Below are 17,155 nucleotides of genomic sequence, written 5' to 3' on the forward strand. Positions count from 1 at the left end.
TTCTGACACCACCTTACCTGGAGCTCCAGCAGTCAAGTCAAGGTTATCTCAACTCAAAATGAAAAAGGTTTAGAACATTCTTTTGGCTTTATCCAAATCTCCCAGTCACCCTTCCACATCAAGATGCTACTGGCACAAAGGTCTGTACTGATGGCAGCCTGTACTTTGAAAGTGTGGAGTTCTATCATGGACATTTAGGAAATGTCTCTTGTTTTTCCTCAGAGTGGGAAGGTAATGCAGCACTTCCTCTGTCTGCAGGAAATTAATCTGATTTACTGTGAGCTATAAGGAGATGCCAAAAGTCACAACCACACAATGTTAGTTACTTGTTGGATATTCCTGTTAGAAGTAGTCTTGGCCAAGTCTGATGTCACTATTAACATTACTTTGTTAACTCACTTATGTTTTCTACAGGGGGAAAAAAAAAGAGAAATCAAACCTGCTAGGGTCTACAACAGAAGAAAAAGAGCAGTCCTACCTCTACTACTGCTTTGGCATCCAGTCTGAAGTTGAAATCTCCAAAGACAAAATACGAAACTTTCTCAAACCGCTGATCTATAATTCTGGAAAAAAAAAAAGAAAACAGAGCAAACCTGTCATTCAGCTTTACATATATGTAAGAATGTACAAAGACACACATGTTGTCCTTAAGCACAGTCTCAGAAATAATTATTGGAACCATCAAAACTGCAAGTTTATACTGCTCAAATATATTAACCATATTTTCCAGTTGATTTTCTTTGCCTAGGCAATTCTGTCTCCAGCCCCTGTACAATATTGCACCTGATTTCCCATGCCTGGCTGACAGAAAGTGCATTTGCAGCAGCTCACACAATTCTTGCAGAAGTGGCATTTGGGGACCATGGAAATCTTGAGGGTATCATGGAGCTCCTTCACACCTTGGAAAGTCTGAGGATATGGTTTTGGGCAGGTAAGAATTAGGAATGCAGAATGAATGGTGGGTTCAGAATATGTTTGAGTTTACTGATATATAAGCAATGTTACCAATACATATATATAATATATAAATATATTACCAATCTATAACTGATATATAAGCAATGTTACCAATACATACATATAATATATAAATATATAACCAATCTATAACTGATGTATAAGCAATGTTACCTATACATATATATATAAATATAACCAATATATAACTGATATATAAACAATGATACCAATACATATATAATATATAAATATATACCGATATATAACTGATATATAAGCAATGTTACCAATACATATATATAATATATAAATATATAACCAATATATAACTGATATATAAGCAATGTTACCAATACATATATATAATATATAAATATATAACCAATCTATAACTGATATATAAGCAATGTTACCAATACATATATATAATATATAAATATATAACCAATATATAACTGATATATAAGCAATGTTACCAATACATATATATAATATATAAATATATAACCAATCTATAACTGATATATAAGCAATGTTACCAATACATATATATAATATATAAATATATAACCAATATATAACTGATATATAAACAATGATACCAATACACATATAATATATAAATATATAACCGATATATAACTGATATATAAGCAATGTTACCAATACATATATATAATATATAAATATATAAACAATATATAACTGATACATAAGCAATGTTACCAATACATATATATATTATATATATATATCTGATATATAAGCAATGTTACCAATACATATATAATACATAAATATATAACCAATATATAACTGATATATAAGCAATGTTACCAATATATATATAATATATAAATATATAACCAATATAACTGATACATAAGCAATGTTACCAGTGTTTTTGGGTACTTTGTGAACCACATGAAGTGACATGGTAGGGCTGGACATCAGTCATCCCATGTGTCACACTGAGCTCTTTCCACACAGCTCTCTGGGCTGTTCACAGCACATTTTTGCTGAGGCCGTAGATAACACCTAACAAGTAATTGCTCCAGCTGTGAAGATTGACTTTTTCCTCAAGCCTTTGCTCAGTCCTACCCAGGGAGATATGGGATTGCTATCCATCTTTCAAATCTTGTATTATTAAAAACTGTCATTATATTATTAGCCGATCTATTATTAACAACAGTTGGGAGGTACTCTCAACAATACACAATTTTACAGCTTCTACAGATCTTGGCATTTAGAAATCCAACAAGTCACACTTATTTTCAAACCAGGAATCAATATAATTCATCTATCAGTGGCTGAGAAGATATGAAACACCCAGAACTTGACTGCCAGAGCCACAAAGAATTCATACAGACAAGATGCACAGAACCCCCCTGGGCATGCAAGAGGTGAGAGGGGAGGAGTGAACGCAGGCACCAGGCTGTGAACACCCTGGGAACATCCAGGTGAGCACTACACCGGCAGGAAGGGCAGGTGAGCCTGGGGCAGGGCTCACACCCACAGGTGAGGCTCTGGCCAGCAGTGCTGCCCAGGGACAATTGTTTCAGATTCACTTTGTTTCACATGGCTTTTAATTCTGGCATTGCATCCATTCATCCTCAGAGCTGTAAGGAAAGAGCTGTGACACTGGATCTGCAATGAGATACTGCTTCTCCTCTGAAAACATCTCACAGTTTTCATCAACAGTAATCTATTACATAAGGAATATTATTCTATGGAAAAAATAGTGTGCATTGGGCCTAAGACACTGATCATTTGAAGAAAATCTCTTGCAAAGACTTATCTGTTTCTGCTATGAAAATCTCCAATCCTCCATTTAGCTGACAGATTATTGCAGGCACTGTTAATAAATACTGCCCACTGTCAGCTCCCAGCAAGCCCTGAGAAAAACCTGTCACTCCTGACCTGCACAAAACATTAGTTTGATTAGTGCCCTCATGGAAAATTGAAGGAAAATGAGAACTTAGAAGTTAAACCATTTACATTGCCACATTTTGCTAACACTATCAATTGCAAAATCAGATCTGCAACTTCCACATCAGAACAACAGACTTTGCTTTTCCAGCTGTCCTGAGTCAAGTATCAGCTTTGGCTCTGCTCGTTGCCATTTACTGCTGGCAGAGGAGTGACAGATACTGCAGGAATGCCATCAAGGTCCACTGAAGGCCTATTGAAACAAATTTGGATTATGAGAACCATGCCTGTGATTGAATTATGCAGACAGATTTTACAATTAAACAGACTATTCCAAAAATAGTCTGTGAAAATGTCTCCAGACTGATGACTGAACCAGCTGATTAGTCTGCTTCTGATCAATTAATTAAAACTCAGCCATTTCATAGTCCTGCACATTACCTGATGTAAACATGATTTGCATACTAATCAATCAGCTCTACAACTGATAATTTTGTCCAGTTTCTCCCCCTGTAGCTTATTGTGTTGGACATTTTAGGAAGAGTGTCTCGTGATGGAGTCCAAATGTCACTTCTCCAGAATGATGCTTCTGTCACATCTCACAGGTGGGGAAATTAATTCAGGTGCACAGAGAATTCCCAACAGTGGCACAGCAAAGGATGCACACATTTATGTACTCACTAAGTGATGTGGGGTACCTAACAGTGAAAATTCCTTCAGCTGACTCAATACATGGATGTAACCTCCTGTCCTTGCCATTACTTACTCTTAGTAAGTGGAGCTTACTGTCAATTCAAGAGTTCCCTAACCTTGGACCTCTTTCAGCAGTTGGGAACTCTGATAGCTCTGTGCTGAAACATTTCCTGGTGCCTAAAACTGCCCTGAATCCATGGCACAAGCACCAGTTTTCCTGACTGTGCCCTCAGAGCCAGCTGACAATGAAGGGCACAGCAATGTCCCTGCCCTGGGGAGGTGCAGGGGACTGAGGGCACTGCACAGAAATGGGCACTGCCACCCCTGCCAGCCTGCCCAGGGACATGGCAAGGAGGTAGCACTGGGCTGAGAGCTAAACTAAAGCCCTCTGTTCCTTGTGTTTTCATGTTCTAAGCCATAAATATGTACAGTTCAACATGTGTGCAGGCAACTGAGAATTCAGAAGACAAATTTTTTAAAAGAGAATGAATGCTTGCAGAAAAACTAGGAAGGCTTCAAATCTATGTTATTCTCCTTTGCTTTTGGTTTCTAAAAAATATACTTTCTTTAACCACCAATCAAATAGTCCTTTAAATTGCCACCATGAATCACTCAATGAAGTGACAAATCTGAACTATATAAAAGGAAAGCAGCAGCCCATGTCACCCATGTCACCACATCCTGTGGTTTTAGTGGGAGGACTCAGTGCCATTTCCTTTAACAACTTTAACAGCTCATCCCAAAGGGTCTCAGCACACCTGAAGGCTCTATTCCTTACAGCTTAGATAGCTTATGACAAACCAAGATTTGATGAGTGTACAAAGGGACTTCCACATCCTGCATGCCAGCACACACAGCAGGTCACCAGAGCCATGCTGCTGTGACCTGTGCAAGGCCACCAGGAGGGCACAGGGCTTCACAGAGGATCCAGAACTATGATGCAAATGAAACAAAATTTTCCAACAGATGACAGCCAGCCCCTCCTTTCCAGAAAGAGAAGTCTTCATTTTGAAAAGCATGGAAGAACACATTCACCCTTCTCACCCTTTGCTCCTGCTCCAGAAGGAATCACTTATGGGAAAAGAGTTTTTAACATGTTTTAAAACATAGCAAAGAAAGATCTTTACTTCTGCATATTTTGGAAATCAATGTAACAATCTGGCAAATCAATCAATATAACAAACTGGAAAATCAGCTGCACTGGGAAAAAAGTACACTCCTATCTGGGCTTACTGCTGTCCCTGGTAAACTTTGGAGCACACTACTATAAACACCACAGATCATTTCTCCTCCACCAGTTCCAAAAACACCGAACTTGTAATTGCACAGGGAGTCCTTGATAACAGATTCTTCATGCCTGGAACACATTACCTTCATTATTTAGCCAGTTTCAAACTAATTCTACATTTTTAATTGATGGCATTACACTGAAAGTTCTGCACTGAATGGGTAAGTGTTTGTTTGTCCTCACATCTTGTTGTGTTGTATTTTGAGAAATGGCAGACAAGCAGAATGAAACAGCTGAAAAGCTTTTCAGGCATGACAGGGCAGTAAGAGAAGAAAACATTCAAGCAATTGTTACTTTCAAGTAGAATTTACAGTCCAAGATATCCCCATGCTGAAATGTTTTGATGAGTTAAATCCAAGATTTTTACTTTTTTTAAGGAGTAAACTTGATTGTCACCGCAAATTAACACTAAATTACTACTGCAATTTCTTTGCAAAATAAATTTGCAAAATAAATACATATAATTCTTATTTTGGTCTGACAGCTGCAATTTGGCTCACTCTGGGTATCAGTAAGAGCTTCACAGGCCCAGAAAGAAGCTCCTGTGCTGCACTGGAGACATCCTTGCTCTGCTGTGTCCATCAGAGCCACCCAGGGAATGCCACATCCCCACCAAGAGTCAAAACAAGGCAGAGGCAGAGGTTCCTCTTCTCAATGGAAATCTGAGCTCATTTATTAATTTCAGTTGCTACACAGAACAGGGTTCACTGCAGTCCTAAATTGAACTATTCTGTTCAATTGGAATCACCGAAATCCTTTTGCAATTTATTTTATAGTACTCGTTGTAGCTGAAAATAAAGTTACTTGTTGAAATGCACCTCTCTTATAAATGCTGTGTGGGGCACTGTAAACATACTTCAAAGCACTGAAATTCAGCCAGAAAATGATGGGATCAACTTCCCCTTGCTTTCACACTTTTCCCCTCCTGCACTGTCCCCTCTTCACAGAACGGAGACAAGGAAGCAGTTAAATATCAGCAGTTTGGTCATGGAAGAGAGCAGCTGAACATGATTCAGTGTGACAAGAGGCACTGTGATTTGGCTAAACCATTTCTCAGGGCACTTTGTAAGGAGGATCAGCAGCATTATTCCTTTAATAGCCATGTCGAATGCAATAGCCAGCTGGGTTTTGTCCCAGACCAAGGTATCAGCAGCAGGTCAGAAGGTAACATTCTGTTTACACGATTATTTCCTAAAGCACTTATCTTCTCCTCGGTGTGAACGTTGACTTTTCTGTTTGTAAGGAGGCCTAAAGAATTGAGGGAATGGGAAAAATTAGCTCCACTGAGCTGGAGCTGAATGGCATTAGGTGGGAGGTCTGAGAAAGGCTGCAGGACGCTCAGCAGGACACCTTATTAGCCACGGCATCACAGTTCATTCAGGCAAGCCATACCAGTGTCACCAGCATTCCCACACAAAGACAAAGTTCTTCACACAGTCTATAAACATGCCTCCCTGGCCAATTCATCCTAACTTGACACTGCTGAAAAGAGGGGCTCGAGGGTTTTGGTTTTTTTAAAACACAACAATAACATAACAAAACAAAACAAAAACCGTGCAGCTCTGCCAAGCAGGCTGAATGGGGCAGAAGGAGGGACACTGTCACATTTCTTGGGAAGAAACAATCCAAAGGTCAAGCCATATTTTATTCAGTGAGCAAATTTTTCTAATAACTAAATGTGTTTAAGATAAATACCAGCTGATATGAGCCGTTCCATCTTTGTCACACATCTCTCCAATTTATTTATTTCTGTGCATTATCCACACATGGGGGTTACAGACACAAAAGCTTTGACAGAGAATCAGAATGGTTTGGGTTGGAAGGGACCTTAAGATGTGACTGCCTGTATAAAATGCCCTCTCCTCAGTGAAGGAACATGAAATGACAACTCACACACCGAGACAAGAGGATCAGCTCCTGCATCACCTCTCAGGACAAACTGCTCCCTGTGTTTACTGCCCTGAGCAGGGCTGGCAGCCACAGGCTCTGTGTGCAGTGGACACAGCAGAGGCAGAGCTGGGCTGCCCAAGGCAGGGTCACTGCCCAGGACATCCTGCACTGCCCTCCTGCCCAGCCAGGACCCCACCCCAGCAGGAACCCTCACTAAAGTGGTTTGGCCACGCTCTGCTGGGGCGGCAGGTGAGCTGGGGACAGCAGGGTCACACACACCCTCCTCTCCAGGGATCTGAGTGCAGGGCAGTGACAGCTCCTGCAGTGACAGCTCCTGCAGTGACTTCTGCTGGAAAGCTCAGGAACTTCAGCACTGAAACCTGGTGCTGCAGACACCCCAAGGAGCTGAACCCTAGAGGATGGAAACACGGCTCTGGCTTACACCAACCCAGACCAGACGGATTTCTGCTGCTCCTATCTGCGCTGCTTTCAATTTTTAAAGTTTTACTCAAACACCTGCACCCGGAGAGCTGGTGCCCTGCAGCAGAGGTCTCAGAGACAGCTCTGACAGAGAACCCTGACCCGTGTACCCCCTCCCTCTGCAGCTCCAAGGTGCTCAGCTCGCACCCTTCTGCAATTTCAAATACACATTTGGAGACAAATTCCAGAAAAACCCTCATCAGTTCTGAGTACAAGTTACCTGGTGACTGATAGTTTAAGTGTGCCTCAAGAGCCATAATGGAAGTGCCTTCATTGGCATGCCCAAGGTGGTGTAGTGCTGTCATTAAAAAGATAAAGTTTATAATATTTTTGTGCCTTGTTCTTTCTGATATAATGGCTAAAACCTATTAATAACACCAAAATATCTCAAAAGGTCAAGCACCATACAGCAAGATGAAGGGAATTGTCAAGAAGCTTAGGCAATCATCTTAGCACTCAAGACATTTGCCAGGGCTGTTTAACTAATATGTGATGTTCACTTTTAATTTCAATATAGTGCCATTTGGGCAAAAATGTTGTATTTTTTAATTAATTACAATGTCAGCAGCTATTAAGATTAAAAGAAAGACCACATCAATAATAAATACTTAATCCAAAGAAAGGATTACAAGAAGAGCAATAAAAATCAATTTTTAGAGCTGGAAAATTGTGACTTTTTCCTCACTTGACTGGTATTTTCATTATATTGACAAACCCATGATCTTACCTGACACTGACATTCGCCTAATGAAATAGCAGCCCTGGATAATGATGTAAGGACTTGTCAATTCTGCTGCAGGCAGCACAGCACTACAGCACCGGAGTTAGCATACAAAGAAATTTTCATGCTCCTCAGCTGATACAAGAGAAAACTACAAGAAGAAACCAGAGAAACTGTATGTCTTTTGGAATCTTTGCTTTATCATGGAATATTAACATCCTTCCACATAGTTCCTGAGCTCTTCAGTGCTGCTGGCCTGGGTGCTCAGCACACACGAGGTCACTGCCCTCTCTGAATGAATGAAGCCCAAGACATCCCAGCTCTTCCTTCTTGCTCCACTGGGCTCAAATGTGGGGAGCAAAGCCAAAACCCTCTGTTCATTTAGAGCCAAAAGTACAAACAGTGAGACAGAAATAACCAGGATATGTGGCCACAGGATACTGACCCATTGCTAAGGCTTAGAGAAGTGTTTTTTGTGACCTATGTAGAAAAACTCAGCCCAAAGACACTGTCTGTCCCAAACAGCTCATGGATGGGAACAGTGCTGCAATGGTTAAGGAATTTTGCCAGATTTGGGTCTTGCCAGACCTACAACAAGCACCTTTTCCAGTTCCATGTTCTGTGCTGGCTGCATGGGCAGCAGATGGAGACAGGACACAGAACACACCATCAGAGAGCTGCCAGTGCTGGGGACCTGCTCCCACCACCCAGCCTGGGGAGCAGCTGGGCTCAGGGCCACGGGGAATTAAAAATAAACCCAAACCTTCCCAGAAAAGGGCAATGCAAATGGCTCAGACCCAGAGAGAATTCACTAACAAAGGACTAAACAATGCTCAATGCTGAGAAAACCTCACGAGCAACCAATTTTACATTATCCCTTTGAAAATCACACTACAGTGGAGCACCAAGAGCTAAGAGAGGGAACAAAAAAGGGGTGAGGACAGGAACGTTTGAAGTGCTAAAGAGAAGGGAACAACCCTCTTTCCAAAGAGCACGGGGATCAAAAAAGTTGAGAGCTGTCAACATTAGGTTTGAACAATGAAAATTCTGGTGGATATAAAAGCAGCAGGACCCATTTCCTTGCTGGAGTGAGAAAATAACTCATCCCGGGTACATCTTAAAGCCAGCAGGGATGGGGTGGATATAAAGAAGCTCCACAGCAGGTGAGGCAGCCACGTGGAGTGACCTGTCCAGCCCTGGGCAGTGCCTGCCCAGCCAGCCCCAGCCCAGGCTGGGAGCCCTGTCCCTCCCAGGTGAGTATTTCCCTGTCAGGGATGATCCAGTCTTTCCAGGACATGGAACACAGGATGCAGAGCCCACAGCCTCCCCCCACAAAGCTCCCACCTTATGGGAGTCTAAACCTGCAGGGTGGCTGCTGGCCAGGTGCCCACAGCTCCAATGGGAGCAGAACAACCATTCTCCATTTCAGAACCATCAGCTCACAGACAGCATTGTAAATAAAATCACAATAGCAATTTATTTTCATTTCTCTGCAAATGAATAAGAATTGGATCAACAGCCCATATAGATTCTTCTTAATTGAATCACAGCTATCCTAGAAGATATGGCTATAGGATGGGAGATTTGAAAAAGCACAGACCACAATGGATGCTGATGTCAGTGTCACCTTTAGCTGGACACTAATGACTTATCTTCATCCAGCTCCAGGCTCTCTCAGGAACAAATTACAGTAAAGAGAGAAATGTAACTCAATGAGAACATGAGGCACTCTGCACATTCTCATACAAAGCCACTTTCTGAGCAAAATCAAGCAGGCAACAAGTCACTAGCAGTAATTTCTTTTTTAAGGGGTATTCCCTTTTTTTGCATCCCATGTTTAACTGCACACACTCTGCTGGGACCAGGGCTGCTGCTCACAGCATTCTGCCAGCACAGACACAGCAGGGCAGCTCCAGGAGCTGCTGCTGATGGAGAACTGCAGGAAGGAGAGAGGGGCTCTGCCAGGACCCACAGCCACGCTGCAGGACAGCGACTATGTGGGCAAACCCCTGGCTAAAACCTCTGCAGGAACCCTCAGAGCTTCACCTGCAGCATTTGCTCTGAAAGAGCCACAGATCTGTTCACAGGTACAGCAAAAACTGCCTCAGTGCAGTCTGTTTTTACTTTAAATGACATCTTTCTCTGTGATACCTGCAAGTATCTCACGTGCTGGATTTTGGATCTCAGATCTTCGCTTCCAAACCTGGCACTGTTCACAGAGATTTATCATAAGAGAAAAATCAGATATTTACCATTGGAATAATGAAAACTGAAAATTTATTACAATCTCTTCAGTTTATAAAGCCAAAAAGAAGAAGAAGAAAAAAAAGCTCCAAATGCTGAAAATAACAAAATAAGGGCAACATTACTGCCCAAATGGCAGTAGGATGACCAAAAATTATCATTCACTTGATATGGGACTGGATTTATTGTGTCCTTAAAATTATACTAGTGTATGCTTTCCATTACAATGCACACCAGTACAAAAATATTTTCCTGCTAAAAATATAACCTAAATAAAATTCAAAATGTGTCTGTGCAGAGAGGAAGGACACATGAGTTGAATTTTTGACAACTGCATCAAAGATGCCAAAGCTCAAGGCAGCAGAAAAACAAGGAGCAAGGAAAAGTGACTTTGGCTGTATCTGACAGGCTGAGAGTAACAAGACAATTTTGCTGGATTTACTCTTTAAGAAGCATATTATCCAAACACGCTAATTTTGAGAGCACTTAACCTTCCCTTAAGGGGGAGAATGACTGAATATTAATGAGCTGAGCTTCGGGTGTTTAATGAAAAGCCATTGATTTGAATGTGATCCAGGGGTTTAAACCTTTGTTAGAAGACATTTGGCTGGAAGGTTTATTTGCCCTGAGAGTGCTTTCTATCTGAATACACAGAAATTTCAGTACTCATTTGAAGGCTCACGTTAGAATCACTGTGGCAAAAAACAAATAAAGTAAAAACAAAACCAAACCAAAACAAAAATCCCAAGCCCTCCTAAAGCGAGCTGCTTTGAGCATCTTCCCAAATGACCCAGATCTTTAGAGCAAAGTTTTCCTTTGCCTAGAAACTAAGTGGCTTTTCTTTTGCTCATTCAGCTGCTAGTTCTGGGAAAAGCCCAAAGAGAAACATTTAGATTGGAGGGGTCTTTGAGAAGAGGTGACAGTTGACTGATGAGCATCCATAAAATGACAAAGAATAGTTGTGTGGAGCCAGTGCATCACATCGCCTCTCCCTGGGAAACTAATTGCTCTGAATTGTTAATAGTAACATTATTTTTCTGGCAATCATTTCTTTTCAATACTCAAAATCAGCATGAAACAGCTCCTTTGACCGGACATAAAAGTTAAATGTCCCAATGTTGATCAAATTAACTTCAGCTATGTGACAATGGACTATATTTGTGAGAAAATAATGAAGGGCACAAAGGGGAGCTTTATGCCAAGATTTCACAGTTGTAATGTAAAAATGTTTCTGTTGAACTAGGCCAGGGAACATTTCAATAGGAAAACAGAAGAGCACTGTCACTTTCATTAAAAAAAACCACACTCATTTTATGGATCTCAATGCTCGAGATAATTTCAGGAAGTTTAGATGGCTGGCACAGCAAGAGCCACAGATCAGGCTAACACTTCACGTCCTGCCCTTCCCAAACTCTCCACTCTGCAGGGCCCCATCCTGCAGCTTTTTCCTCCCTCCCAGCCTGGGTGTTGCATTCATGCACTTTTCCCTGTCAAGTGGCTGCAGGACATGACTAATGTACCAATATATGAAATGCACAAGCATTGGTTACAACAGATGCAAGAAAAATTAACCCAAAATGTAAATTATTTTCCTCTCTTACCTATAGCTGACATCCTCCAACTTCAGAAAATACAAAAAACCAAGTATTATGCAAACAGGGCTTACTGTACATGGGAATTATCCAAAATAGGCTTGGAAGAATGTTTTTTCCCCACAAAAAATAAAGCAGATGTTGTTATCTCCTTTTAAACAAATTCAGTTTTGACTGCAGACCTGTGTCTACCTGGAACAGCAGAACTGACTTCTGGGGGCTCAGTCTGGGTTTGCACTGTCAGAGACTCATTACACACCTCAACTTTCTACACGTATGCTGTGTACGTATTTGTAAAGATACAAGCAAATATTTGTTTAACAACAGTGTAATTCCAATCCTCTTGGTCTTTAAAGACACCACGTCTTCTCCCTTGCTAAGTGGCAAATATTAAACGCAACCTGGCTCAGCACATACCAGTGAGCTGCCTTTAAAAGAGTTCTTTCTATTTAATTAATTTTAATGCTATTAAAGCGAAATCACTCCAGGACAAACTTCATTAAAGCAGAAGCTTTATTAAAGCTAAAAGAACAAACCTGTCGACTCCTCAAACATGCTATTAGAATTACAGACTTTACACACAGGAGAAAACTTTTAACACACTTGGTATCATTCCCCCAATTCTTCTCCTTGGTTTTCCCCAACCTCCCCCGGCTCACCAAGGCTGTGATGTTGCACAGCTTTTTCCTTATGCCTTAAAACTTTGGGACTAAAATAATTGTGGAGATAGCAACTTCCCTGGCAATCTGAAGAGTTAAACAGATCCATCTGAGCTTTTCTGCAAACCCTGCCCTGGTTTGCATCCCAAGCTCCTGCGGTAGCTGCTGCCCAGATAAAAGGCTGTACATAACTCATGTTTATGAAGATGCAGCGTGAACACAACTGAGCTTTCACTGACTCCCACAGTGACCTAAATCAACTGTGAGAAGGTGTTTCTGTTTCATTCAGTGAAGGTTTAGCTCATTAAACTGTTTTCCTTCTCAGCATTGTTCATTGGGTTTGAACTGCATCGCTGTTAAATGCTCTTTAGCAGTTTAAAGGCTTTAAAGGAAAAGACTTATCAGTCTCTGTTTTTAACAGCACTAAATCTGCATTATTAGTTCATGCAGATAAGGGGATTTGAAAGCTCAGCTTGAAACCTCTCTCTTCTGTATTTATCTGACACTGCATAGTTCCAGTAGCTCAGCTGGAAATGTAGATCTATGAAGCTTTAAAGAGAGATTAAAGCCAAGAAAAGAAGTCCTTCCCCCCCTCTAGCTGCTCTCACTTTCCCTTTTCCTGCTGTCTGAGGGAGTGCTGGGGGACAATGGCCAAAGATGGTTCCCAAAGCCCCTGAATGGGGACACTGTTGGTGGCAGCATTCATTCAAAGTAAGCTTCAGTGTATTGTCCTCCCCAATCAGCAGATCAGAATAGAGTGTGCTGGTGGCTGCCAAAAGGTTAGTCCTGCCCATGAAAGGGGCTTCCCATTATTCAGTGTGCTGCAGAACTCCCCCTTTGTGCCCCCAGCCCGGCAGCGCTCGGTGGAGGTCCGGATCTGCGGCTGGCTGCTCCAAAATGAACAATTCATGCCCGAGCTGTGTGCACCCAGCAGCCCAAAGCAGGGCTCCTTTTCTAAGGACAGCCCAGCCGGGGCAGGTTTTGGCAGTGTCACATTTAATGATAGACCATCGTGACATCCCTGACCCACAGCTGACACTGACACCGCGCTCTTGCACCTCATCCTGGCCAGGGCATCGTGGGAGGTCCAAAGCCAAAATCAGCTAATGAAGCACACTGTATGCTGCAAACGAGCCTGCAATAAATAATGCAAGAGGTTTGCACAGGTCTCCCTCGTGCAAAGCATCAGAGAGGGAAAGGAGACCCACGGAGCTAAGAAAAAAATGAAATAGAAATCCCTATGCAACAGAACTGAAGAATATGCACTCAGCCTGCACTAAGAGCAGATCTGATCTTCCTGAGTCCCTGTTCTGTAAATCAGGGGTCTTTGACATATGTATATATATCCCACCTATGCAAACCTTCCAAGTGCCTCCAGCATTTTTGAACGGTGTGAGCAGTTTTTGCAAGCGATGCAAGAGAAAGACAATTCTGGGTTTTTCCTGTTCACCCTTGGATCATCCCAAAGATGATGGCAAACTCCTGTTGGGAGAAATTCCTGCTCAGCCCCCTGCTGGGGAAAAGGCAGGCTCCACTATCCCACCTACCGCCTTACAGCACAGAAATCCCACGGACAGGAAGGAAACTTGACAAGGAACACGACTGGAGAGGCATTTACACTGCACTGCAACATGTCAGAACCTCCTCCAGTGAAAAGCTGCACAGGGAAAAATGGCTATGAGGCATTTTCCAACACATAAAGTACTTTGTTCAGGAGTGTCTGTAACTTGCAGGTGCTCTCCAGAGAGAGCCCCAGGAGCTGTTTGTGGCCAGGGATGCCTTCCCATGGCCCAGCCATGCCCTGGGAGCAGGTCCAGGCAGCAGAGGCACAGCAGGCTCGGGCAGGGCTCCCCAAGAGGCTCCTCAGCCAGCAGGGCACTGGCCCTGGCCACAGCCACAAGGCTGCCTGGGGCAGCAGGATGGGCTCAGCAGCCCTGGCTGGGCTGGGACCCCATTCCCTGCCCTGGGAAGGACAGGGTGGCACTGGCCAGCTGCCCCTGCCCAGCCCCTGCCCCAGGAGCAGCAGCAGTGGTGCCACCCACACTGGGGGTCCAGTTAAAGAACTGGACTGGAGCAGCACCCTGGCACATGGGCTGGGGGCAGGAAAACAGCAGGAAAACCCTGGTGCTGTATTCCTGTGCACTGCAGTGTGTGCCACGGCTGCTCTCCAGCTAAAGCTCTGTTTGCTGACATGAAGCTGACTGGCACCTCCTGAGAGAAATGAATACCTGCTCACTCTGCCAACACACCCATGCCCACACAGAGACATTCTTTTCTTACTCAAAGAAAGCTGTCCTTTTCCTGGCTTTATAACCAGGACAGCTCTAAATTTCTGGGTGTTTTGGGGACTCCTCTGTGCTGTGTGACCCAGCTGTGCGGTACCATCAGAGCCCCTCTACTAACACCAGTGCTGACCACGCAGTGCTGAGATGGGCTCCCTGCTGGTGTGGAGATTAAAGCTCCGTGTGGAGGGACCCACAAGGAGAGTCTCAAAGACCTGGGTTTGTTCAAGCTGCAGAAAAGGTGTGTCTACATGAGGACTCCTTGCTGGCTTTATCTGTTTGGTAGTTACAGAGAGAAGAAGCCAGACTTTGCTGAGCAGTGCATGCCAAAAGATCCAGGTGATGGGCACAAACCACTGTGAGGAAAACTCTGGCTGGGTACCAGGGACAGAAAGTTTCACAGCAAGGGTAGTCAGACACAGCAATGTGTGGCTCAGAGGAGCTACAAAGCGCCATGTGGGAGCTGCTCAAAGCTCAGCTGGACAAGCTGCTGGAGCCAGCCCGGCTCTGAGCAGGGGTGAATAAGGGACCTGCAGAGGTCACTCCCAACTGGAATTAATCTGTTATTCTGTAACTGAAGATGCACTTGAATGGCAGCTTCATTAGAGTCCACACAGCCTAAAAATAAGCTGATCTACCTACCACATTTAGAAAGTAAGTGTGGTTCCTACTCTGCAATTCTGGTGACTTCAGAGTGGTTCCCCACGATCAAAATTTGACTTTAAAGAGGAAGTGTCATGAAGTGATCTGTCTAGAAAACTCTGGCAAGCAGGAAGCACTTTCAGGTGACAGAACACACCCCCCTGCATTTCTGAGTGTGCCATTTGAAACATCTTTGATAGCTGCTCATGAACACAGAGATTGAAAGAGGCCAGAAAGGCTAATACATACCTATCAAGTACATAGCCAAGAGCCTTATGCCGTATTCCTGAGTAAACCGATGGGCTTGTTTCCCAAGCAATTAAATTGGAAGCATCATGGAAAAGATGAATGTTTACCAAGTCAAAGGCACTATGACAAAAAAAGGAAAAAAATAAAATGATTCAGGATAAAAGAAAAAAAAACATTTGTTGCATCAGCAAAGCATTCAACACAGCACTTAGTGTATGTATCACTCTTAAATTACTTCAGTATTTACTCAGAAGAACTGTGTAGATTAAGCTATGATAATTGTCAGAGACTGCCATCAAGATTACAGCTCATCCACAGGTAAGACTCCATCAAGTCTTTTGCATAAAGGATGTATAACATGAAAATGAAAAGCTATTTGTCAGTTCCAGTTCCTGAAATCTGGCAGCACCCTCTCACTAAAATGTTTTCAAAACAAAATTGAATGCATAAACAAACAACTTCCATTTTCAAAGCTGCAGCTAAGTGTGGAGTACAACTGTGGCTTTGCCATAAACAACACGAGAAGTTACTGAGAGGAGAATGTTACTGACAGGAGGACATTCCCACGTCAGTGTGACTGCACCTCTGCCTGGTGGGGAACGCTGAGCCAGCAGCAGCCAGCACTCACAGCACCTCCAGGGACCAGGACACTGCTGGGTCCACATTGCTCAGGCCACCAGAGCCCCCTGAGCCCCCAGCCCACTGCAGCCTGCCAGCAGCACAGGGACGGGCTCCAGCTCATGCAGACACCAAGCAGGAACCCCAGGCTGTGCTCAGGGAGGTTTCCCAGACCATGGCAGAGCTGGGAATGGACCTGGACACAGCAACAGTGGCAGAGGGGACAGTGAGATCAGGACAGACACACAGGTCACTCACACAAAGGGCTGTGCCAGAGATCCTGCTGAGAATCCCTGGCTCCAGGGAACAGCACAGCCTGTCCAGAGAGCCCACACTGATGGGAGCAGTCCCACTAACCTTCTGATAAAGAGATAATGATCACAGAACTACAAAACAGCTTGAGATACCCAGTCCTGTCTGTCTGGAGGACAAACAGAAAGAATCCCTGTGGCACAAGCAGGTCCCACCTCACCAATGTGCAAATCTACCCATAACCCATCCCATGGGTCTAAAACATGCTTGTCCTTACAATTTACTGCTGAAGGACTTTCCACCTGCACTTCCTCGTCTTTAAACTCAAATCTTCATCATGTTATCTATTTTCCTGCACATTATACTGACTGCTGCCCCTCCTTGCAGGGCTGACAGCCCAGTGTCCCTGCTGTGGTCAGCCAGAGCTTCTCTCCCCCACCCAAACTCTTGCTCCACTCCTGACTCTCCTGTCCTCTTGCAGCACACCTAGAGCACAGCACTCGAAGCCAAACAGAACACTCCATCAAGGCCTTGGCAGCACTCACATCAATAATTACTGTGCCTTCTCCCTTCGTGTCCTTCACAGGATCTACCTATTAACACATCTCAGGAAGATAATAATGATCCATATTCAATTCCTTCTCCCTTGATCCTTT

At 43.3% G+C, this 17,155-nt stretch overlaps 1 protein-coding gene across 3 annotated transcripts in view; it reads right to left on the reverse strand.

Moving 5' to 3' along the window:
* The window catches only part of INPP5A (inositol polyphosphate-5-phosphatase A), a 182,043-nt gene that overhangs the window by 59,060 nt on the left and 105,828 nt on the right, over positions 1 to 17,155 (reverse strand). For all 3 annotated transcript variants that reach the window (XM_033066179.1, XM_033066180.2, XM_033066181.2), the window contains exons 8-9: positions 15,630 to 15,749; positions 479 to 563 (exon numbers count right to left, since the gene is read on the reverse strand). In XM_033066179.1, the coding sequence (XP_032922070.1) occupies positions 479 to 563; positions 15,630 to 15,749 (205 nt within the window). The remainder of the gene's footprint in view (positions 1 to 478; positions 564 to 15,629; positions 15,750 to 17,155) is intronic.

The sequence above is a fragment of the Catharus ustulatus genome, chromosome 8 (assembly GCF_009819885.2).
Source record: "Catharus ustulatus isolate bCatUst1 chromosome 8, bCatUst1.pri.v2, whole genome shotgun sequence".
Taxonomy (NCBI): Eukaryota; Metazoa; Chordata; class Aves; order Passeriformes; family Turdidae; genus Catharus; species Catharus ustulatus.